This window comes from Girardinichthys multiradiatus, chromosome 15 (assembly GCF_021462225.1).
Source record: "Girardinichthys multiradiatus isolate DD_20200921_A chromosome 15, DD_fGirMul_XY1, whole genome shotgun sequence".
Taxonomy (NCBI): Eukaryota; Metazoa; Chordata; class Actinopteri; order Cyprinodontiformes; family Goodeidae; genus Girardinichthys; species Girardinichthys multiradiatus.
Window position 1 is genome coordinate 2,917,810 of NC_061808.1, and position 23,269 is coordinate 2,941,078.

Consider the following 23,269-nt stretch of genomic DNA (forward strand, 5'->3'; position numbering starts at 1 on the left):
ACCACCAGTAAACCTGCAGTCTGAGAACAAAGTGCTCTGTTAGGAACATATGGACCAATCAGATCTCTGATGTATGATGGAGCTAGATCATTAAGGGCTTTATATGTGAGGAGGAGAATTTTAAATTCTATTCTGGATTTAACAGGGAGCCAATGAAGGGAAGCTAAAATAGGAGAAATATGATCTCTCTTTTTAATTTTCATCAGAACTCTTGCTGCAGCATTTTGAATCAGCTGAAGGCTTTTAACTGCATTTTGTGGACACCCTGATAGTAAAGAATTACAATAGTCCAGCCTTGAAGTAACAAATGCATGAACTAGTTTTTCAGCGTCACTCCTGGACAGGATATTTCTAAGCATGCTTAGAACAATGATGGAAAAAGGCAGCGCAAGGTCATTTGAAATGCAAAGAGAAACATATTGTATAGAAAGAAAGAAACAGCAAAATGCTCTTTTTAAACATATAAAGAGGTAATGTGTGGTCAAAATAAAGAGATAAAATAATCTTCAACCTTTATTGGAAAGATGTAGTAAACAGTCATGTTTTCAGTCCTGTTGGTGCCTCCCCTTGTTTCATTCTGGTCCAAGGAACACTGAGTGAGCAGGTCTCTGATGACCTGAGGGTTCTACATGATTCCTGAGAAGGACTGTTTCTCCAAGAACGGACCGATTTACTTCTTCATCTACAGAATGTGTTAGATTTAGTGCTGCCCAACATATGCCAAATATATTTTCGTCGCAAAATCACTGTATACAATATTCATATGGCAAAGGGCTGTTTGGAGTTGAGTAATTGTTGCCCAATATATTCCAAGTGTTATGAACTTGTATTTTAGATGCTGATGTATAATTTATCCAGCAGAACAGAGTTTCACAGCATCGCAATATTTACCAATATTATCGCCGTGGCAACTTTTCTAATATTGTGCAGCCTTAGTTTGATTGTCCAAAATGAACTGAAACCAAGATGCATTTAGGCACCAGAAAATTTAGTGCTTTAAAGACTAATAACAAACTTTTATAATGTCTTGTTTTATTTTAGAAATCAGGGAGTTTGTAAAAGAAATGGAGAGTGCGGCTGTAGTTATGTGGAGATAAATAAAAATAAAGCTGCGTGTCATCAGCATATGGAATGATAACAGATGTTGTAATACTCCAGAATCCGAATCGGGGTGGATGTAGAATAGTGTAATACAATGTTTGGAAACAAAAAAAGTTAAAATCAGATAAAATTATTTTGACTTGGGCATTTTTATCATCCTAACCATAAGACCACGCAGAAAAGGTACTCTAGGCGCCTGTGAGTTCAGCTTTGTGAAAACGTCTAACACATTTTGCTGTTTTTTTTAAAAGAAATTCAGGTATCAATTCTGAAGAAATCCACTACTCCAGGCACTTTGAAGCTGCCTGAACCTGTTCCCCTGTTTGGCCTGTTTGGTGATTTATTTATTGTTGCCTGTGAGTGTTGGAGGCATCCAGCCTCTGAAAGCTTTCCAGATTCTTTTGACAGTTTCAGCTTTACTGGTTTGATTTCAGAACATTGTAGGAACTGAATGTCTTCACTTTTTACCAAAACCAACTGCTAAACGTTGTGGGTCAGTCAGATGAGCTTTCATTCAGATCCAAACCACTGGTTCTTCTTTGAAGTGAAGTGCAGAAGTTTCAGCTCGGATTTTAAATTTGATTAATCAAATATTTCCAATGTTGGCTTCAGTCAAAAAGCATATATAAGTGGGTATAAACCGCTGGTCCAAACATTGTTTTTTACTCTTACATGTTGGAATATCTCCGCTCAGCAGACCAGGGTCTGGTCGAGTCCCAACATGATGAGTCTCACTTTGATCCTCCCTCTGCCTCCAGATTATTTTTGTGTCTCTGCTAAATCTCTCCATATTTTAATTCTCTTTCTTCTGTCTTCATTTCCTGCCAGTCTCTCCATTTCTTCCTCTGCTGCAGTCAAGTCACAGCTCGTCTTCTTAAAGTGATCTTAGTAACACCAACTCATCCATGTCTCGTCGTTTTCAGACTACAGTCAACCCACAACCTGCTCTGTGGGAATTTACCTTATCAATATGTGCAGCTGTGTGGATGTCACTATTTTGTGGATTCGTATACAATCCAGATCAGAAAAAACTGAATTGGTTTATGGAGTAGAAATACTTTTATTTCACTGCAAAATGATCAGTTTATTTAGGCTAATATCCATCAGTTCCTGTGCATCGGACACATTGCAAAAATATTCCTTCCTGTACTCTCCTCTTCCTCAGCAATGCCTTTGGATTGTGTTTAGAACGTGGTTTTCCAGAGATGTGGAAGTGAGCCTTGCCAGGGGCACTGATACTAGCCAATATCACTGAATCCACATACAGGGACTGGTGCCTGACAGTATGCTGGAGTACTGATCCGTGTTTTCACCATGTGATGGTCTATCCAATATGGCAGGCCGTTTTAACATAAAATCGGCAGAAAGAAGCTTTCCTGGCCAAGTAAGAGCCAAAACAGATCATTCTGTTGAGATTCCTCTCCAACTTTCTTTATTCCAAAATAAGGAAGCTCCAGACACCCAAAGGTCACAGCCAGGAGCGACCTGTACTGCTTTCCATTTTAGAGTAAATGATGGGGGACCAAAGCATTGGTGAAGCAGGTAACCTTACTGTCCCTATATTCGGTAGAGAGATGGACCTGTCAGAACCCATGGTGCAGAAACACAATTGGGTTCAAAGGAAGCAAGGAGCCACACCAAACTGTTCCAGTTCTATACCGGGCAGTTCTGGGGTTGAGGGTTGGTTCCAAACTTTGGGTTTTGTTCCAATTTTGTTTCTCCTAAACATCTTGAACTGTTCCTTACACTTCTGAGTGTCCAACAAACTCCTTTGAAATGTTAGACTTTAATGAGTATTTTGAACATTTAATTGCCCTGTCATCAGACTCTCCTGTAATGAGTAGTTTGTGGAGTAGAATTAGCTTTAACATCTTTTGTATGCTTTTGTATGGGCTGCACGGTGGCTCAGTTGGTAGCACTGTTGCCATACAGCAAGAAGGTCCTGGGTTCGATTCCCGGCCTGGGGTCTTTCTGCATGGAGTTTGCATGTTCTTCCCGTGCATGCATGGGTTCTCACCGGGTACTCCGGCTTCCTCCCACAGTCCAAAGACATGACTGTTAGGTTAATTGGTCACTCTAAAATTTCCCTTAGGTGTATGAATGAGTGTGTGCATGGTTGTTTGTGTGTTGCCCTGCGATGGACTGGCGACCTGTCCAGGGTGTACCCTGCCTCTCGCCCATAGACTGCTGGAGATAGGCACCAGCTCCCCCTTGACCCACTATGGAATAAGCGGTAGAAAATGACTGACTGACTGACCTTAGTTTAATAAATTAATATAGTCCTTGATCACTATAATTGCCGCATCCTGTGGGGTTTTCTTATATGTTTTGCATTTAAAATAAATACCTTTTAATTCATTATTGATCCTAAATAAATCCTGATCTGGAGAAAATACAGAAATGTAATTTCTTTTATTCATCCTTCAGACCGATTTTTGGTTGATTATAAGAGTGATTTATTTATGAATATTAATAAAGTTAAATGTAGCCCGACGATGCTACATCTTTTTTAAGCACATTTTTATCAGTCAAGTACTTTCCCCAGCACTTGATAACTCATTATGTCATAGTTTAGCCTCATTTATGAAGATGTATTTTTGGTGGACTTCAGATGTGATGATCCAGGTCGCACGTTGAGTCTGAAGCTTGTGGTTATTTCAGTGTCTGTGATATTTAAAGACAGTTTTTTAATACACGTTCAAACAAAGGAGTCTTAATCTAACATAACAGTTAAACTCCTCAATTGGCTTCATTTCACTACACTAACAAACTGAAATAGTTTCTTTCATTGGAAAGATTTCAGTCAGATTTCCAGGTTTGAAGCTTTCTGGGTTCTTTTCTCCTGCAGTTTTCTAGACAGATATGAGGCAGACTGCTGGCTGTCTTCAGCCAAAGAGTGACTGAGCTTCTGGACTTTCTGCCTGTTTGACGCTCTGAGTCACTGAGCTGTGACTCACGGCTGCAGCTGGAAACTCTGAGCTGAATCTCAGCCAGGAGGTGGAGATTCTGGAATGCATCAGATTAAAGGTGTGCAGTCTGGGTTGAGTCATGTGACCGATGCAGTTAAACCAGAAGAACAAACAGTTTATGTGAGAGAAGCATGAAACTTCAGTCCTGCTGACATCTCCAAGTTAAACAGATGCTCCCTTTTTCAGTCAAACATCCTGAAACTGTCCATCAAAGTTTTAAAGTGACTCTTTCCTGAACTCAGCCTATGTTTGTCCTCAGCAGCCACTTTATTAGGCACACCCGTTTAATTGTTGTTACCATAAAAAGTAAAGTAGCCAATCACATGGTAGCATTAAGGCATCAAGGATTTGGGGAAAACAACTTGTTATGGGTTCAAACTGAGCATCAGAATGAGGCAGAAGGGGGATTAAAATGACTTCGAACATATAGTCAGAATTTGATGTAAAAAAACAAAGCATGGATCTATCCTGCCTTGTACGTCCTTTTCTTGCTGGCGGTGGTGCCATAAATGTGCTGAAAGCAGCAAGAAAGGCATGGTCAACAACAATACTCGGGTAGACTGTGAGGGTTAAATGTAGTATGTACTAAGGAGCCCAACGTTTGCCAAGAAAATATCCCCCACACCATGATTCCCGTACCACCGGCAGCAGGAACGGCGGTTATAAGGCAGGACAAATCCATGCTTTCATGTTTACGCCACGTTCCGACCCGACTATCAGAATATTTCTGCTGAAATCGAGCCTCGTTGGACCAGACAATGTTTTCCGTTCAGTTACTGCCTGGTGTTAGTGAGTCTAGGATGAATTGTCGTTTTGGTTCACGTTCTTAGCTGACAGGATTGGTGCCGGCTGTGGTTTTCTGCTGCTGTAGCCCATCTGCTTTAAGGTTTCCACGAGTGGGTATTTGAGCTATTGTGCCTTCCTATGATCTCCAGCCAGTCTGCCCATTTCTCATCTGACCTCTGACCTCAACAAGGCATGTTCATCCACACAGCTGCTGCTCACCTAAGATTTTCTCATTTTCGGACCATTTGCTGTAGCCCTGGAGATGGAACCACCTTCAAAGTCCATTACATGCCATTTCTTCCTCATTCTGATGCTAAGTTTGAACTTCAGCAAGTTTTCTTCACCAGTTCTAGATGCCAAAATGCATTGAGTTGCTGCCATGTTTGTATGATTTGCCATTTGTGGTAACCAACAGCTGAACAGGTGTACCTAATAAAGTGGTTAATGTGTGGTTGGTCTTTTTTGAAACTTTCCTGTTGAGTAACGTGTGAAGAAACGTCTATTGTTGACCTGCAGTAGATCAACATCTTTCTGTTGAGCTAAAGTTAGTGTTAGTCAAAAAAAAACTGCTGAATAAAAACTTAATTGTTTCATAACCAAGTGAACGTGTTGAACTGAGTGCAGCCTCGAATGTTCTGCGCTGCAAACAACTGAGTGAAAGCACATTTGTGGTTAACGTTTCTCTGTATTTAGGTCATTTTAAGTGAAACTGCTTTTTATAGCGTTTCTTAGTTTGTCTTTGCTGACAGACGCTTCGGAGGAGTTCATTAAAATCCTCCTGCACTGAAACTAAAAACATGAGTTTTAGCTTTGCTGTGTTGGTTTTGTTATAAATCTGCTGTAATTTCTGGGTCATCCATTTTGTGTCTTTTGTGTCCAGTTTTTCTCGAGTGTTTTTACACTTTTGTTTGTAAATGTGTCATTTTGCTGTTTTGGTTAATCTTTCATGTCTTCAGGGTTGATTCTAAGTCCGGATTGTTCCTGATCTTATTTAATCATTTTCTGTTATTCTCTCATTTCAAAGCGTTTTTGATCCTGATGGGTTTCGTACTGTTGGGCCTCTCCATAACGCAGTGGAACCGTTGGTCCAATACTGGATCATAAAAGCTTTAGTTGGTTATTTTATTGTGGGACATCGGTGCAGCCGGGTTTTGCTTGTATCTTTATAATATCTGTGCGCCTGTGTAGCTTCAGTATAGAGCAGGACCAATGCTGATCTGTGACCCGTTGTTCTCTTCAGGCTCTGGACCTGGACAGATCGGTTCTGTATAAGATCAAGAAATCGGTGAAGGCCATCAACACTTCCGGTCTTTGTAAGTAAACACTTTTCTCTTACTTGTCCTTCTGTTGTAACTCTGGACTCAAACGTTTGAAGCAAAACCTTCTCCTAAATAGGTTCTGTTGTGACCTGTGGGACCGGGTCATAACCCAAAACCTTTCTGTTTTCTGCATTTTCCTAATCAATGAATTTATTTTATTTAGGTCGTAAAATCAAAGAATTATTGTTTAGATATTTAGGCTGTTTCTGTGTTCTGGATAATGTCCTCAGAGACAGACAGACTCCAGTCCTTACTGGCTGGTTAGTCTATGGCAAAACTTTGTATTTTTTGTTTAAATGGACTTTAATCTCTAAAACCGCCAATTAAGAGGTAACAAAATGAGTAAAAATCTGAATATCTTTGTGTGCACAGATGGAGCCCATAATGTAGGGACTCCCTGAAATCAGACAGAATCTGTCAGAGTTGAAGTTGTACAACATGGTGACGTTGGAGCTGAAGGAGTTTGTGATATTGTCTAAAAATAAATAGGTTACATGTTATAAGGTCAATTATTAATGAGTCATATCACAACAGAGAGGCCACCTGCTAATGTTAGCTTAATTCTTCACCAAACTCCTCCCTCTGCAAAGATCCTCTACAGCGGTGAGATGCGAGTTAACTAAAAACCTTGTAGGTATTTGAGCCAAGTCAGATGGTTCTTTTGAAAAATATGAAACATTAGTTGTGTTTCCCCCAAATAACTGACACATTTTGAGAGCTTTTATTTAGCAGAATTGAACTTTATGTGACTCTAGTTGTTGTTTTGACCTTTTAAATATTAAAACAGATGTTGGGTTTGGATAAATATTCTGACTTTATGTCTAATTATTAAATATCAGTTGCGCTCGACGCAAGGTGACCAAATTACACAAACAGATGAAAATCTCTTTGTCATAAATTCTTTATTTTACATTTTTTCATTAGGGGTTTAATTTTACACTGTGAAAGTGTGATTAAAATAGTTTTATTGTGAAAGAGTTGTGCTAGGATATTTTTGTCATACTTTTGTCGACTTTCTGTCAAAGCGATAACATGCGAGCCACATTTGATGGTGAATAAATGTTGCAGAGACAGTATAGAAAGAGATCTGCAGAAATTCTTCTCAAGCACATTCCAAAGCTTCTCCCTGGGGTTAAGGTCTGGACTCCATGGTGGCCAGTCCATGTGTGCATTTTATGTCTCATGCTCCGTAAACCACTCTTGCATGACTTGACCCCAGTGAATCCTGGAATTGTCATCTTGGAATATGGTCTTGCCAATGGAGAAGAAGAAATTCTCGGATGGTCATTTAGTACCTTCAGGTAGTCATCTTACCTAATTCTTTGGGTTCATAACGAGGCTGAACCAAGACCGGTCCGACTCCAGCAACCCCTGATCATATGTCCCCACACAGGCACCAGGCATGATGGGTGGACTGTACCCTGATACTCCCGAACAGTTTAAATCTGGACCAATCAGACCACATGACCTTCTTCCATTGCTCCAACGAGTCCCATGTCTAAGCTCCCTGTAAAATAGCCTTTTTTCCGATTATTCTCACTGATCAGAGCTTTTCTTAAAGTTTTACAGCTGTTTAGTCCCAAACATTTTAGTTTCCAGTGTGTTTGTTCCTGCAGAAATGTTCCTCCTTTCACTACTGAACTGAGCCAGGAGTTCTGCTTTTGTTCTTCTAAGATCTGAATTCACCAAACGTTGAAGTGATCACCCAGACTCCCGTGTACAGTTTCAGTCAGACATTTCTGCCCACTCATGACTCATGGTAGAGTTTAAATGTGTTGGTTTCTTGCACAGACCCGACATTTAAATGCAGTCACCAATTTTTGTCTCGTCCCATCACAAACCTTCAGCTCAGTTTGGTAACATTGGCTTTCCTGCAGGCTTCAGCCTTGGTGTCTCCGGAACATGGTCAGATGGATTCCAACAGGACAGTGATAATAATAAGCTTCTGGTACAGCCTACCCAAAGTTTGGACCTGAGCTGTGCTGACAGTCGGGTCCGTCATGCTTGATTATTTTTAGGCGGTGCAGATCAGAGAGAATAAACTCAAACTTGTGCACCCAGTTCCTGTTTTTGAACATATTTGCATGTGTTCTGTATCATCAGGCCATCCCCAAATAAAGAACTGTTCTGACGTGTCGTTAAAAGCCCAAAATGATGTAAAGTTTTTGGCAATGATGCCATATAATTTAACTTGCCTTGACTTTTGTTTTACTTTTACTTGGGATGTTTTTTTATTTTGTTTTTACATTTAGTTGTAACATAATTTATTTAGTAGGTCTATTTATTTTACTATGAATACATTGACATTTATTATTATTTATTCATTCATTCATTCATCTTCTATACGTGGGTCATGGGGGAGCTGGTGCGTATCTCCAGCAGTCTATGGGCGAGAAGCAGGGTCCACCCTGGACAGGTCACCAGTCCATCGCAGGGCAACACAGAGACACACAGGACAAACAACCATGCACACACTCATTCACATCTCAATTTAGAGCAATTAACCTAACAGTCATGTTTTTGTAGGAAACCGGAGTACCCGGAGAGAACCCACGCATGCACGAGGAGAACATGCAAACTCCATACAGAAAGACACCCGGCCGGGAGTCGAACCCAGGACCTTGTTGCTTCAAGGCAACAATGCAACCAACTGCACCACCGTGCAGCCCTTTATTATTTATTTATTTATTTGGCCCTGACATTTTTTCTTTGTTCCAGACAACCTGAAAAACCTTCTGTTTAGTTCGTCTGTGGCCGTGCGGTGGGTGGGTCTGAGTTCAGGCAGGTGGAGTCTCAGCTCCAAGCATTCCTCTCATACTGCTCCTGTCGCAGCACGCCGATGACAAACAGACGCAGAGAGGAAGGAATCCCAACACACACACCAGGGAGTCCAGCTCAGCTTGCATCACCAATTATGTTGCCTGGACATGTTCCAATTCAATTCAGTTTATTTATATAGCGCCATTTCACAACACATGTTGTCTCAAGGCACTTCACAACAGTCAGGTTCATACATTCCAATTAATCGTAACCATTGAACAGTTCAGTCAGATTCAGTTATTTATTCAAATTGGATAAAAAGTTTTTCTATCTAAGGAAACCCAGCAGATTGCATCCAGTCAGTGACTTGCAGCATTCACTCCTCCTGGATGAGCATGTAGAGACAGTGGACAGTCACTGGCGTTGACTTTGCAGCAATCCCTCATACTGAGCATGCATGTAGTGACAGTGGAGAGGAAAAACTCCCTTTTAACAGGAAGAAACCTCCAGCAGAACCAGAACCAGGCTCAGTGTGAGCGGCCATCTGCCACGACTGACTGGGGGTTTGAGAGAACAGAGCAGAGACACACAGAGAACAAAGAAGCACTGATCCAGGAGTACTTTCTATGGGAAGGAAAAGTAAATGTTAATGGATGTAGCTCCTTTAGTCGTTTCACCTAGAAAGAAAGAACAGATAAACTCTGAGCCAGTTTTCAAGGTTAGAGTCTGAAAGAGAGCACATATAATTAGTCACAGTAAAAGCTCAGTCAATCGCCATGTCTAGGAGAGAGAAAGGGTTAAACACTGAAGACAGGGCTATGTGGATCATCTGTAGAGGGTGAGCATTAAGTTGTTGCCAGCAGAAGCTCGGACGATTCCCCTCTCCAGAAAGGTGTCACAGGTAGACACAGAGTCAGGCCAGGTGTAGCTTCTAGGAAGAGAAAAGAGAGAACAAAGTTAAAAGCTGAAATAACAGCAAATATTGCTAAATTGGAGAGTAGTATGAGAATGTAGCGAAGAGGGTGAAAGTGGTCATTATGTCCTCAAGCAGCATAAGCCAATAGCAGCATAACTACAGAGATAGTTCAGGATAACCTAAGCCACTCTAACTATAAGCTTTATCAAAAAGGAAAGTTTTAAGCCTAGCCTTAAAAGTAGACAGGGTGTCTGCCTCATGGACTAAAACTGGGAGCTGGTTCCACAGGAGAGGAGCCTGATAACTAAAGGATCTGCCTCCCATTCTACTTCTAGAGACTCTAGGAACCACCAGTAAACCTGCAGTCTGAGAACGAAGCGCCCTGTTAGGAACATATGGACCAATCAGATCTCTGATGTATGATGGAGCTAGATCATTAAGGGCTTTATATGTGAGGAGGAGAATTTTAAATTCTATTCTGGATTTAAAAGGGAGCCATTGAAGGGAAGCTAAAATAGGATAAATATGATCTCTCTTTTTAATTTTCATCAGAACTCTTGCTGCAGCATTTTGAATCAGCTGAAGGCTTTTAACTGCATTTGTGGACATCCTGATAGTAAAGAATTACAATAGTCCAGCCTTGAAGTAACAAATGCATGGACTAGTTTTTCAGCGTCACTCCTAGATAGGATATTTCTAATTTTGGCAATGTTCCGGAGGTGAAAGAAGGAAATCCTAGAAACCCGTTTAATATGGGATTTAAATGACATGTCCTAGTCAAAGTTAACACCAAGGTTTTTTACTTTATTATCGGAGGTCAATTTAATGACATCCAGGTTAAGTGATTGACTAAGCAGTTTCTTTTTTAAAGACTCCGGTCCAAAGACAACTACTTCTGTCTTGTCTGAATTTAGAAGCAGAAAATTTAAAGTCATCCAAGTTTTTATATCTTCAAGACATGCTTGTAGTCTATCTAACTGGTTGGGTTCATCAGGATTTATGGATAAGTAAAGCTGAGTATCATCAGCGTAACAGTGAAAGTTTATTCTATGCTGCCTGATAAATTTACCTATTGGAAGCATATATATAGTAAAGAGAATTGGCCCAAGTACTGAACCCTGTGGTACTCCACAATTAACCCTGGAGTTTAAAGATGATTTATCATTTACATGAACAAACTGGAATCTGTCAGACAGATAAGATTTAAACCAGCCTAGCGCTGTTCCCCTGATCCCTACAGCATATTCCAGCCTTTCTAAGAGAATTTTGTGATCGACTGGATCAAATGCAGCACTGAGATCTAACAGAACCAGAACAGACACAAGTCCATTATCTGAGGCCATGAGAATATCATTAGTGACTTTCAGCAGAGCTGTTTCAGTGCTATGATGAGCTCTGAAGCCTGACTGAAACTCTTCAAACAGGTCATTGCTGTATAAATGTCCACACATCTAATTAGCAACTATTTTCTCAAGAATTTTAGATAAGAATGGAAGATTGGATATAGGTCTGTAATTTTTCAAGTCATCTCAATCAAGCAAAGGTTTTTTAAGCAAAGGTTTAATTACAGCTGCCTTAAAAGCTTGTGGTACATATCCATTTACTAAGGATAGGTTAATCGTACCTAAAATGGGGCTGGTAATCAGAGGGAACACTTCCTTAAATAATTTGGTTGGGATTGGGTCTAACATACAAGTTGAAGGTTTAGATGAAGCTAATATTTCTGATAACTCAGGAAGCTTCACAGGATCAAAACAGTCCAAACACAGATCAGGTTCTGCAGTTATTTCCAATGTTGTCTCACTTGCTGAGGATGAAGTAATCATCTTTGGGAGTATGTTAAAGATTTTATTTTTAATAGAATCAATTTTATTTAAGAAGAATCCCATAAAGTCATGGCTGCTAAGAGCTAAGGGAATGGATGGCTCAACAGAGCTATGACTCTGTGTAAGTTTAGCAACTGTACTAAATAGAAACCTAGGATTATTCTTGTTCTCTTCTATTAATGATGAGAAATAAGCTGTTCTAGCTTGGTGAAGTGTCTTTTTATACAACAGTAGGCTATTTTTCCAGATTAAGTAGGAATCCTCTAGGTGTGTAGAACGCCTTTTTCTCTCCAATTTTCTAACATTGTGCTTTAATATACGCAGCTCTGAATTAAACCAATGAGCTAGCCTCCTATGAATGATTACCTTCTTTTTCAAGGGGGCTGCATTGTCTAATGCATCACGCAATGATGAAGTAACATTATGAACAAGAGAATAAATTTGTGAAGGGGCAGAAACAAAATTATTGCCCTCCACTGTGCTTTTCTGTGATAATGAGGAAATCAAAAGTGGAACAGATTATTTAAAGGTTGTTACAGCATCGCCTGATAATGATCTACTATAATGAAATTTCAAGTGTGGAGTACTCGGTTAAATTAAACTCAAAGGTTATTAAAAAATGGTCAGACAGGACAGGGTTGTGAGAAAATATTGTTATGCCTTTACACTCAATGCCATATGTCAGCACAAGGTCCAGAGAATGAAGACAAAGGTGGGTAGGTTTGTTAATGTTTTGAGCAAAGCCAATTGAGTCTAAGATAGCATTAAAGGCTATATTTAAGTTTTCACTTTCAGGGTCAACATGAATGTTAAAATCCCCCACTATAATAACCTCATCTGTATTTAACACTAAATCAGATAAAAGATCTGAAAACTGATCTAAAAATTGAGAATAAGGACCTGGTGGACGGTACAAAACAAACAGAAGTGGTTTTAGTGCTTTGCAATTTGGATGCGGAAAACTAAGGATTAAATATTCAAAAGAGTTGTAGCTATTGATTGGTCTGGAACTAATCAATAAATCGGACTGAAAGATGGTTGCTACTCCTCCTCCTCACCCAGTATTTTGAGGAATATGAAAATTTAAATAATTAGTAGGAGTTGATTCATTTATAGTAACATAATCCTCTTGCTGCAGCCAGGTTTCTGTGAGGCAAAGTAAATCAATCTGATTGTCACAAATCAGGTCATTAACTAGCAATGTCTTTGAAAAGAGAGATCTTATGTTCAGTAAGCCACATTTAATTTTTTTTTTTTTCTTTTCGGTCTGAGTTGTTTATTTTTATAAGAGTTTCCTGATTTCCTCGTTTTAGATTATTTTTTAATCTATTGAATTGGGCGAGACACTGTCTTAATAGGGTAATGGGTGGGTAGCAGTACAGAAGCTGCAGAGAGGAGTATTAAACTACGACCCTGCTTCCTGGTCTGAACCCTGGGTTGTCAGAGTTTTGGAGAACTAATAAATTCGGCCAGATTCCTAGAAAGAAGAGCTGCTCCATCCAAAGTGGGATGTATGCCATCTCTCCGGATCAGACCAGGTTTTCCCCAAAATGTTCGCCAGTTATCAATGTAGCCCACATCGTTTTCTGGACACCACCTAGACAGCCAGCGGTTGAATGACAGCATGCGGTTAAACATGTCGTCACTGGTCAGATCAGGGAGGGGACCAGAGAAAAGTACGGAGTCCGACATTGTTTTGGCAAACTTACACACCGAAGCAACACTAACTTTGGTGACTGGCTGCACAGGCTCTGCTGGAGGACTGCTATGGGGAGCTACCCTCGGTGGCTCCGCGCTGGCTAAGGGGCCTCGGCTATCTGCTGGTTTTTCAACAGCGCGGAGCCGGGCCTCCAATTCCGACACCTCGCCTCCAAAGCTACAAAAATGCTACATTTATTACACATACCATTATCACTAAAGGAGGCAGAGGAGTAACTGAACATCTGACAGAGAGAGCAGGAGAGAGGAGGAGACTCAGAGAAACAGCAGAACGGGTAGCCATGGTGGAGCTAAAGCTAATGCTAAGCTAGCGACCCTCTACCGCTACTAGAAAAACCGTGTAAAACACGGAGTCCCCAAACATTAAAAGCAGCAACATAAAGTATGTGTTTTATCATGCTTATGTATTAGAACAAGTAAGAGGTATGACAGTAGAGAGAAATCAGATCAGACAAGAGAGCTTCACACACCAAACAATTCACCGAGTGCAACAGCGAAAACAGGAAGTGAAGCATGTTTGAGCTCTTCTGTCAGAGAACCGGCAGCAGCTTCATGATGACACCTGGAGCAGAAAAGATAAAGTCGCTGCCGCTCATTGGCTGACCGAGTGTGAAGGTGAACAAGGAGAACCAACAGGCTGCAGAAGCCTATGGCTGAGGTTCACCTTCCAGGAGGACAACCATCCTAACAAACGGTTTAGATCAAAACATATTCATGTGTTAGAATGGTCTAGTCAATGTCCAACTGACAATCTGTGCAAAGACTTGAAAGCTGATGTTTAAAGATGTTCTCCATCCAATCTGACTGAGCTGGAGCTGGAGGAAAAGTTTCAGTCTGTAGATGTTCCAAGCTGGCAGAGACACCCCAAAATACCTGCAGCCATTTTCATTTGTCAGAAATAAATGGTGAAAATCATTTTCTTTCACTATACAATTATACGCTCCTTTGTGTTGGTATATCATAAAAACCTAATGAAATAAGTAGAAGTTTGTGGTTATAATGACACAAACTGAGGAGCACGTAAAGGCACATGATTACTTATACAAGACACTGACCTGACTGCAATTCAAAAGTGGTTGTTGCAGAAGGCGACTTTTTATATTTTACGTGGTCAAAAGTATGAAACAATATTTGTATTTTATTAATGAGGATTTGTGCATTTTCTTTATTTTGTAATAGGACCACATCTATCCACTGACTTTTACTCTAAAGCAGATGTTGGTGCACCTAAATCTGCTTTTAATCAGTTTATTAAACTGGGCCAAATACAGCAAGACTTTCAGAGAAAAAGTGACCCAAATCCCGTTCTTAGTGGTGCGAAACTAAAAGTTTTATGTTTTCTTTCATAAGAGTCCAAAAGAATTTGCATACTGGATGCCTTTCTTTTGGCTCCACATTGATCTACACATTGCTCTATTACAAAAACAACAATCTTATTTTTTGTGATTTTAACTTTTTAAAAGGTTATATTTTTTGGTCCGCCAGTACTTTGACTTTCCAGTTGGTCACCACTGCTGTAGATGTCTGATCTGATCACATTTACACATCTCTTCAGGTTAAAACATCTATTGGACCTTTTTAAAAAGCAACATGTCTCCCAGTTTGGCCCATTTCAGTCTAAGCTCTGCCTGGTTTTCATTGTTTGTGGTGCTCAGTGTGGCATTCCTGTGTTGCAGCTCATGTGGACAATGAGGAGCAGTACATCCAGTCCATGGAGAAGTTTGCAGCCAACTACATGACTGATGTGGAAGGCGAGCTTGGTGCCGCCTTCCTTAAGTTTGCCGTGTTCACCAAAGAGCTGGCGGCGCTCTTCAAGAACCTGGTAAGACCGAAATCAGAGTGGGCTTTCCTGCTCTTGGTTTCTACAGCCTAATGATGTGCTTTAGTAACTCGTACAGCTGGTGTTTGTGTGGATAAACCTGTGGTTTCTGGTGCTGACTCATTTAGGACCTGCAGTCCATGTTCACGTGCTTTAACGTCACTTTTTTGTGCAGTTGCAGAACATGAACAACATCATCATGTTTCCTTTGGATAGCCTGCTGAAAGGAGACCTGAAAGGAGTGAAAGGGGTTTGTGTTTCAGTTTCTATGTCTGAAAGTTTTAAACCAACAGACTCAGTTTGAACCTGCTTCATGTTGCTCACATTTCTGCATGATTTACTTCCATTTTACTGCAGATGTTTTCTTATTGTAATTGTATGAGTTAATATTCAGTGTGTAAAACATGCCAAATAAAGTTATTTGAGAAAGCCTTTTCCTACTTTGTCATATTCCCATTCCTGCTCTTAACAGAAGGCTTGGGGATACCAAGCTAGGAAGGGTTTCAGGTGTTATCTTCTCCCATTCTTCTAGCAAACTTAATTTAAGGTTTCCAGTCCAGTAGCCATACCCGCTCTGTCCCTATTATGGTTTTTGAATTTTTTTTTCAATGTATTAGGGAAGGATGCATGAATGTTCCTGGAAAAAGATACCCAGCTTTTTCTTGATCCTTAAAGTCTCTCCAAATTCCTTGAATGGTTTCATGATTTTCTGAATACCTCATCCATTATTTCTGTGAGGAACAGTGGTTTTAATCTATTAAATGAATTTCTTACACATTTGGTTTCTGAACATCTTTGCTCCTTGAAGACTCACATGTTACGAGTTCTGTTTTTACATCAAATCATGATTTAAAGCCTTGGATTCTTCTTTTCTCAGTGTGTTTTATTTGTGGTCTTATGTATTTCCATCTGAAATGCAGGAATGTAAACAATTACATGGATCAGAAAAATGTAATAAAAGGTACCAGAATTTGATGGTAGCTTGTGTCCCTCTGATCCAAAATAATCTAAGATGTCTTAAACGCTTCAGTATAGTCTGTTGATCCCTCCGGCCTCTATTAAGCATGAACTCATGTTATCATAAGGAAATATTTCCAGAGTGACATGAAGGTCAAAGTCCTTTTTGTGCCGGTTTGTTGTTTTTATCGTCATCTGCTGAAGATTTATGACGTCTCTGCTTTGTTCTCTTCAGGACCTGAAGAAGTCATTTGATAAATCCTGGAAGGATTACGAGACCAAACTGTAAGAATAAAAATATTACTGTAGAATCGGTTCAGACACACTAAGCAAAAAGAACAACTGACACCACATGCAGATAATTAGAGCCATCAGCAAGTAATGCTTTGTATTTGAGAATGGTTTTCTCTTTGTCCTGTTATATAAGGATTTGAATAATACATTAAAATTAGTGAGAACTTTCAGATTAAATCATATCCCTAATAACATCTTGCTGTAACCTTCTACAGAGCAAAGATTGAGAAGGAGAAAAGAGAACATGCTAAGCAGCACGGCATGATTCGAACAGAGTTTAGCGGCGGAGAAATTGCAGAGGACATGGAGAAAGAAAGACGGATTTTCCAGCTTCAGATGTGTGAGGTCAGAGTCGTCATCTTCACTGAAGCATTATGACAACACAAAGTGTTGTCATCCCTCATTTCTTGCTGGGTGCACTGGACCGGTTCTTGTGGTTTGATGGGAAAAATGTGCAGCCATAAAGAAAAACAAACCTTTCTCAGTAGAGTAAACAGAAGGTTGCCTGAGGAGGATCAAAGTTGACATGCAGTACTGGTCACTGGTCTGAGTCATCCCTCATTTCTTGTTTTTTTCTTCTTCAAATGAGTCAGACTGTTCGCAACCTCTTAAAGTGATCTTAATCAAAAGTTCTTCACACTTTCTGAGCGACTTTCAGTGTTTGAAATTTGGCTCATTTTTGTAAAGAAATAAAAAAACAGCTCTGTGCCATCACAAACCAGCAACTTAAAGAACCAGATTTAATGGGGAGCTTTAGGCGCTATTACCAACAGTATCTCATAAAGACCCTTGATTTGCTCATAATTTATCATAGTTTCATCTACAGAAAAGCCGAGGTAGGAATAGAAGAATAAAAGGGGACAGAAAAACAACCCTGAGGACTCCCAGGCTTAAGGAACTTGTAGAAAGGAAGAAGTTTGATCCAGTCATGAATTATGTTATTTAGGACAGAAACCATTATCATTTCCGCAGTTAAATCTCTGAAAAATACAAAGGATAACATAGTTTGTCAGACAGAAAATATCATTTATCTCCAAAAAGGAAATTCTCAAAAAAAACCTTTGACTGAGACAAGCAGGAGATGATTATCTGTGTCAGATCCTTGCTGGCTTTTTTACGGTTTCTTAGGCAGTTTCTAAAAGACATGTGCTTATCTGCTGTAGGTCACTGAACACCAGATTTGTAACGCTACACATCATACTTCTGTATTTGCCTCGGTTTTGAGGTCACGGTTCTGTACAGCAAGAAGAAAAGTTTCTCTGTTCTTTGAACAGAAAAACAAACCATCCTTGTTGTTCCTGTGGTTCCTGTGGTTCTGTACAGAATGGCAGGATTCGTCTGTTGGTAACTTTATCTTAAAATGAAAAACGTTTTCTAATATTTTCCATGTTTGAACTCAACAGTGCACCCTACAGGTTATATTTAAAACAAAAAAGTTAATTTACCAATTGATATCTCCTATTTTATAAAAACATTATACAAAATAAAAAAATATTTTAATGGTGTCTTGATGTTAATTTAGTGCCTGTTTTGGTCAACTGTGCTGATTAATAGTGACTAATAAAGAACCATGAGTCATTTATCATTTTGAGAACAGTTTGTTTACAACACTTTGGATCCGATGTTTTCTTATCTAAAATTTGGTTCTGAAAAGGAGAAAGTCCAATTACGTATTTAGATTTTTTTTTATCCAATTACCGATCAGTCCGTAACCTGCGGACCCGGAGCCACTAGTGGCTCTTTGGATTGTAGGGATTGCCGACCCCTGCACTGCATTGCTTTTATTCAGTCATAGGCTGTCTTCTCATCTCAGCTTCCCTCCATGCAGTACCTGCTAAAAGTGAACGAGATCAAGCAGAAGAAAGGTGTGGACTTCCTCCAGAACCTCATCAAGTATTTCCACGCTCAGTGCAAGTATGTCAGATACTGTAAGCAGAAAACGAAGCAGCAATGAATTAATAATAAGTCCTTCATTTTTTATGGATTTATTTTTCATGTATTAAAGATGGACGTGTGTTTCTTTAAGCTTTAAATATGTACCTTTTTCTCTTGATACAGTTTCTTTCAGGATGGGCTTAAAACTGTGGAGAATCTTAAGCCAGCTGTAGAGAAAATAGCTGCAGACCTGACTGCGGTGAGAAATCACTGTTTCTGATATTTAATGCAGCTTTTATTGTTTGTCTGAAAATGTTTTTTTGAGCAGATCAAGCAGACTCAGGATGGAGAGAGGAAGCAGCTGAGTCAGCTCCGAGATAACCTGAAGACGTCGCTGCAGACGGACCAAAAAGACGTGAAAACCTTTTTTATCACAACACAAATCCAGTTTCCTGCTCCACAGATTTCTTACATTTCTACTTTGTGACTCTGAAATGTTTCAGATTATCAAACAAATGTTAATATTAGACAAAAAACCCGAGTAAATACAAACAGCAGTTTTTTAATGACAATTTCATTGAGGAAGCCAAAGAAGTTATCCAAACACCTGGTGGCAGCTGTGGATGCAAAGGGGGAACAACCAGTTATTAGGTTAAAAGGGTAATTACCTTTTCACATAAAATCAACATTTAGTGTTTATTTCTCTGGTTATCTGTTATTTAAATTTGTTTGATGATCTGAAAAATGTCAGTGGAACAAAAAAGCAAAAACAAAGGAAATCTGGAAAAGGGGAAATACTTTTCACAGCTTGTAGGAGATAACTAAATGTGTGTAAAAAGTCTAATCTGGGTGTTTGTGGTCACTGCAGTACTGATTTTCTGGACTAGAATATATACACCTTTTATAGTCATCTGGTGTTAAATATTTAAAAAGGTTATTGATGAAGTTGTATTTGGACCTCAGGACCTTCAGGCGAAGCAGAGCGCAGGTTACAACCTCCATCAGCTTCAAGGAAACAAAGCTCATGGCACCGAACGCTCCGGAGTCCTTTACAAGAGAAGTGAGGGGTGAGTGAACTCCATGTCCCAGAATGCAACAGGAAACTCACCATTCTAAATGGTGAATAAAGTTATCTTACCAGAACCTGCCCGCCTGTCTTCTAAGTTTTTGTTTTAGTTTTTGGCAGAAGGAGAAAGAAAACCTAAAACATATGTTTTCACATTTTGTCACATTAGAACCAGAAACTTCTGTGTCTTTTATTGGGATTTCATGTAATATGTAAACATAAAGTAGAGCACAATTGGGAAAGTGGGAAAGAAACTTATCTAACAATTAAACCTCATAAAACGGAGGCAAACTGCTTCAACCCGCAGGGAGCTGGGAGGACAGAAGAGAGGCGTTTAAACATACAGGTCCTTCTCAAAATATTAGCATATTGTGATAAAGTTCATTATTTTCCATAATGTCGTGATGAAAATTTAACATTCATATATTTTAGATTCATTGCACACTAACTGAAATATTTCAGGTCTTTTATTGTCTTAATATGGATGATTTTGGCATACAGCTCATGAAAACCCAAAATTCCTATCTCACAAAATTAGCATATCATTAAAAGGGTCTCTAAACGAGCTATGAACCTAATCATCTGAATCAACGAGTTAACTCTAAACACCTGCAAAAGATTCCTGAGGCCTTTAAAACTCCCAGCCTGGTTCATCACTCAAAACCCCAATCATGGGTAAGACTGCCGACCTGACTGCTGTCCAGAAGGACACTATTGACACCCTCAAGCAAGAGGGTAAGACACAGAAATACATTTCTGAACGAATAGGCTGTTCCCAGAGTGCTGTATCAAGGCACCTCAGTGGGAAGTCTGTGGGAAGGAAAAAGTGTGGCAGAAAACGCTGCACAACGAGAAGAGGTGACCAGACCCTGAGGAAGATTGTGGAGAAGGGCCGATTCCAGACTTTGGGGGACCTGCGGAAGCAGTGGACTGAGTCTGGAGTAGAAACATCCAGAGCCACCGTGCACAGGCGTGTGCAGGAAATGGGCTACAGGTGCCGCATTCCCCAGGTCAAGCCACTTTTGAACCAGAAACAGCAGCAGAGGCGCCCGACCTGGGCTACAGAGAAGCAGCACTGGATTGTTGCTCAGTGGTCCAAAGTACTTTTTTCGGATGAAAGCAAATTCTGCATGTCATTCGGAAATCAAGGTGCCAGAGTCTGGAGGAAGACTGGGGAGAAGGAAATGCCAAAATGCCAGAAGTCCAGTGTCAAGTACCCACAGTCAGTAATGGTCTGGGGTGCCGTGTCAGCTGCTGGTGTTGGTCCACTGTGTTTTATCAAGGGCAGGGTCAATGCAGCTAGCTATCAGGAGATTTTGGAGCACTTCATGCTTCCATCTGCTGAAAAGCTTTATGGAGATGAAGATTTCATTTTTCAGCACGACCTGGCACCTGCTCACAGTGCCAAAACCACTGGTAAATGGTTTACTGACCATGGTATCACTGTGCTCAATTGGCCTGCCAACTCTCCTGACCTGAACCCCATAGAGAATCTGTGGGATATTGTGAAGAGAACGTTGAGAGACTCAAGACCCAACACTCTGGATGAGCTAAAGGCCGCTATCGAAGCATCCTGGGCCTCCATAAGACCTCAGCAGTGCCACAGGCTGATTGCCTCCATGCCACGCCGCATTGAAGCAGTCATTTCTGCAAAAGGATTCCCGACCAAGTATTGAGTGCATAACTGTACATGATTATTTGAAGGTTGACGTTTTTTGTATTAAAAACACTTTTCTTTTATTGGTCGGATGAAATATGCTAATTTTGTGAGATAGGAATTTTGGGTTTTCATGAGCTGTATGCCACAATCATCTGTATTAAGACAATAAAAGACCTGAAATATTTCAGTTAGTGTGCAATGAATCTAAAATATATGAATGTTAAATTTTCATCATGACATTATGGAAAATAATTAACTTCATCACAATATGCTAATATTTTGAGAAGGACCTGTAGAAGCACTGAGCAAGGAGTACTTTCTATGGGGAAAAACAAAGTGTGGACCTAAATATTAGCAAGAACTGTAATGATGAAGAAAAGAGAGTAAAGACAACAGATTGGTGAAAGGTGGTCAGAATGTTCTGGAAGAAATAATCTGTCATGTTGTTGTTAAGTTTTTTTTTGTTATTTATGTTTTTCAACTTAAACACAAACACTGAAAATGAGCAAAATATGTCAAATTAATTATTTGGTGGAAAAATCTTTTAAGCTGTCTGACTTGGGTCAAACGTTTTGGGTTTCCTTCCACAAGCTTCTTACAGTAGTTTGCTGGAATTTTGGCCCATTCCTCCTGACAGAACCGGTGGAACCAGGTCAGGTTTGTAGGCCTCCTTCTTCACACACAACTTTTTAGCTCTGCCCACTAATCTTCTATGATGCTGAGATCAAGACTGTGTGACGGCCACTCCAAAACATCGACGTTGTTGTCGTTTAGCCACTTTGTAGCTAATCTGGTGGTATGCTGAGGGACATTCTCCATCTGAAAGACCCATTTGTGTCCAGGTTTTAACTTCTTGCCGGATGTGTTGAGATGTTGCTTCAATATTTCTGAACTATGTTCGTCCCACATGGTGCCATCTATTTTTGGAAGTGCAACAGTCTCTCCTTCAGCAGAGCAGCCCGCAACATGATGCTGCCACCAACGTACTTTACAGTTGTTTACAGAAGGTGTTGTCAAGTTTGCAAGCTTCTCCCTTTTTTCGTCTAAATGTAATAATGTTCATTATTGTCAAACATTTTACCTCCATCAGACCGCACCACATGTCTCCAAAAAGGCTGGTCTTTGTCCTTGGAATCTGTTTTTTGTTGCTTTTGGAATAATGTCTTCTTCCTTCCAGAGTGGCCTTTCTGCCCATGTTGGCACAGGACTGTTTCACTGTCTAAAATCCCAGCAGCTGGATTTAACAGCCCTTTATGTGCATTTAACATGTCATTCACTGCTTCCACAGTAACTAAGCCCTGAAGCTCTTTGGTTTGTGGCCGATGTTGAATTCGGACGGTTTTTTGTGTCTTCTCAGGTTGAGAAAGGTGTGGCAGAAAAGAAAATGTTTCGTCAAGAACGGCCTTCTGACCATCTTCCACGGCACGGTAAGATGCAGTGTCCTCTCCTCTCATTGGTTGTCCTGCATGACAAGCTCCTGCCTTCCTGCCTGCATGTCCAAGCAAAAGTCACCCCGTAGGTTTATCATCTTCATCAGCTGGAGAGAAAAGAAGGAGCATTTTTTGTTTGGTGTCATATTTATTATTCCCTTCTTCCTTCTTTTATTTTTTGAAGGTACATGAAAGGTCAAGGGGCCAGTCAGGGCAGAGTAAGCTGAAAAGGAGCAGTAAAAGGAGAAGAAGAAAATGCATAATGAAATGGATAAAAGGGTGGGATTTAAATCAAACACTGATGAGAGACGGTTGAGGAGGACTGAAGGCTCATTCATATAACTGAGCTCTCAGCCTGGTTCAAAACGCTTCAGTTTAGGGGTTTCATCTGTTTTTTTTAACTTTTTTTAATGAAGAAAGATCTGATCAAAGAGAACAGAAATGGGATCCATTATTTAATATATTTTTCAATATACATTTCACAAAAACTACATGTTTGTTCCTGTAACTAACCATTTTAACATCATCATAATTCAAGGATAAAATATTTTACAGTTTGACTCCTTGTTGTTAGCAACTTGAGCCAAAATATCATATTCTACTTCCTTAGTTAAATCTAGACTCAAATTCCAGAAGAGACGCATTAAATAACATAAAGTGGTGTTTCTGTCTTGACAAAGCATTTGTAAAATGTAGTAAGAGCTATTAGCAATTAGAGCTAGCAGCTCTGTAGTAACAGCCAGGGTTTAAACAAAGTCTGGAAAAATCTGGA

General features: G+C 39.9%; 1 protein-coding gene across 2 annotated transcripts in view; it reads left to right on the forward strand.

Moving 5' to 3' along the window:
- asap2b (ArfGAP with SH3 domain, ankyrin repeat and PH domain 2b) overlaps positions 1-23,269 on the forward strand; it is a 44,422-nt gene that overhangs the window by 5,122 nt on the left and 16,031 nt on the right. The window contains exons 2-11 of one of the 2 annotated variants that reach the window (XM_047388743.1): positions 6,097-6,169; positions 15,073-15,218; positions 15,391-15,465; positions 16,408-16,457; positions 16,682-16,811; positions 18,295-18,380; positions 18,525-18,600; positions 18,679-18,756; positions 19,305-19,408; positions 22,425-22,494. In XM_047388743.1, the coding sequence (XP_047244699.1) occupies positions 6,097-6,169; positions 15,073-15,218; positions 15,391-15,465; positions 16,408-16,457; positions 16,682-16,811; positions 18,295-18,380; positions 18,525-18,600; positions 18,679-18,756; positions 19,305-19,408; positions 22,425-22,494 (888 nt within the window). Of the gene's footprint in view, positions 1-6,096; positions 6,170-15,072; positions 15,219-15,390; positions 15,466-16,407; positions 16,458-16,681; positions 16,812-18,294; positions 18,381-18,524; positions 18,601-18,669; positions 18,757-19,304; positions 19,409-22,424; positions 22,495-23,269 lie in introns of both variants that reach the window. The other variant, XM_047388742.1, reaches the window with a different exon arrangement.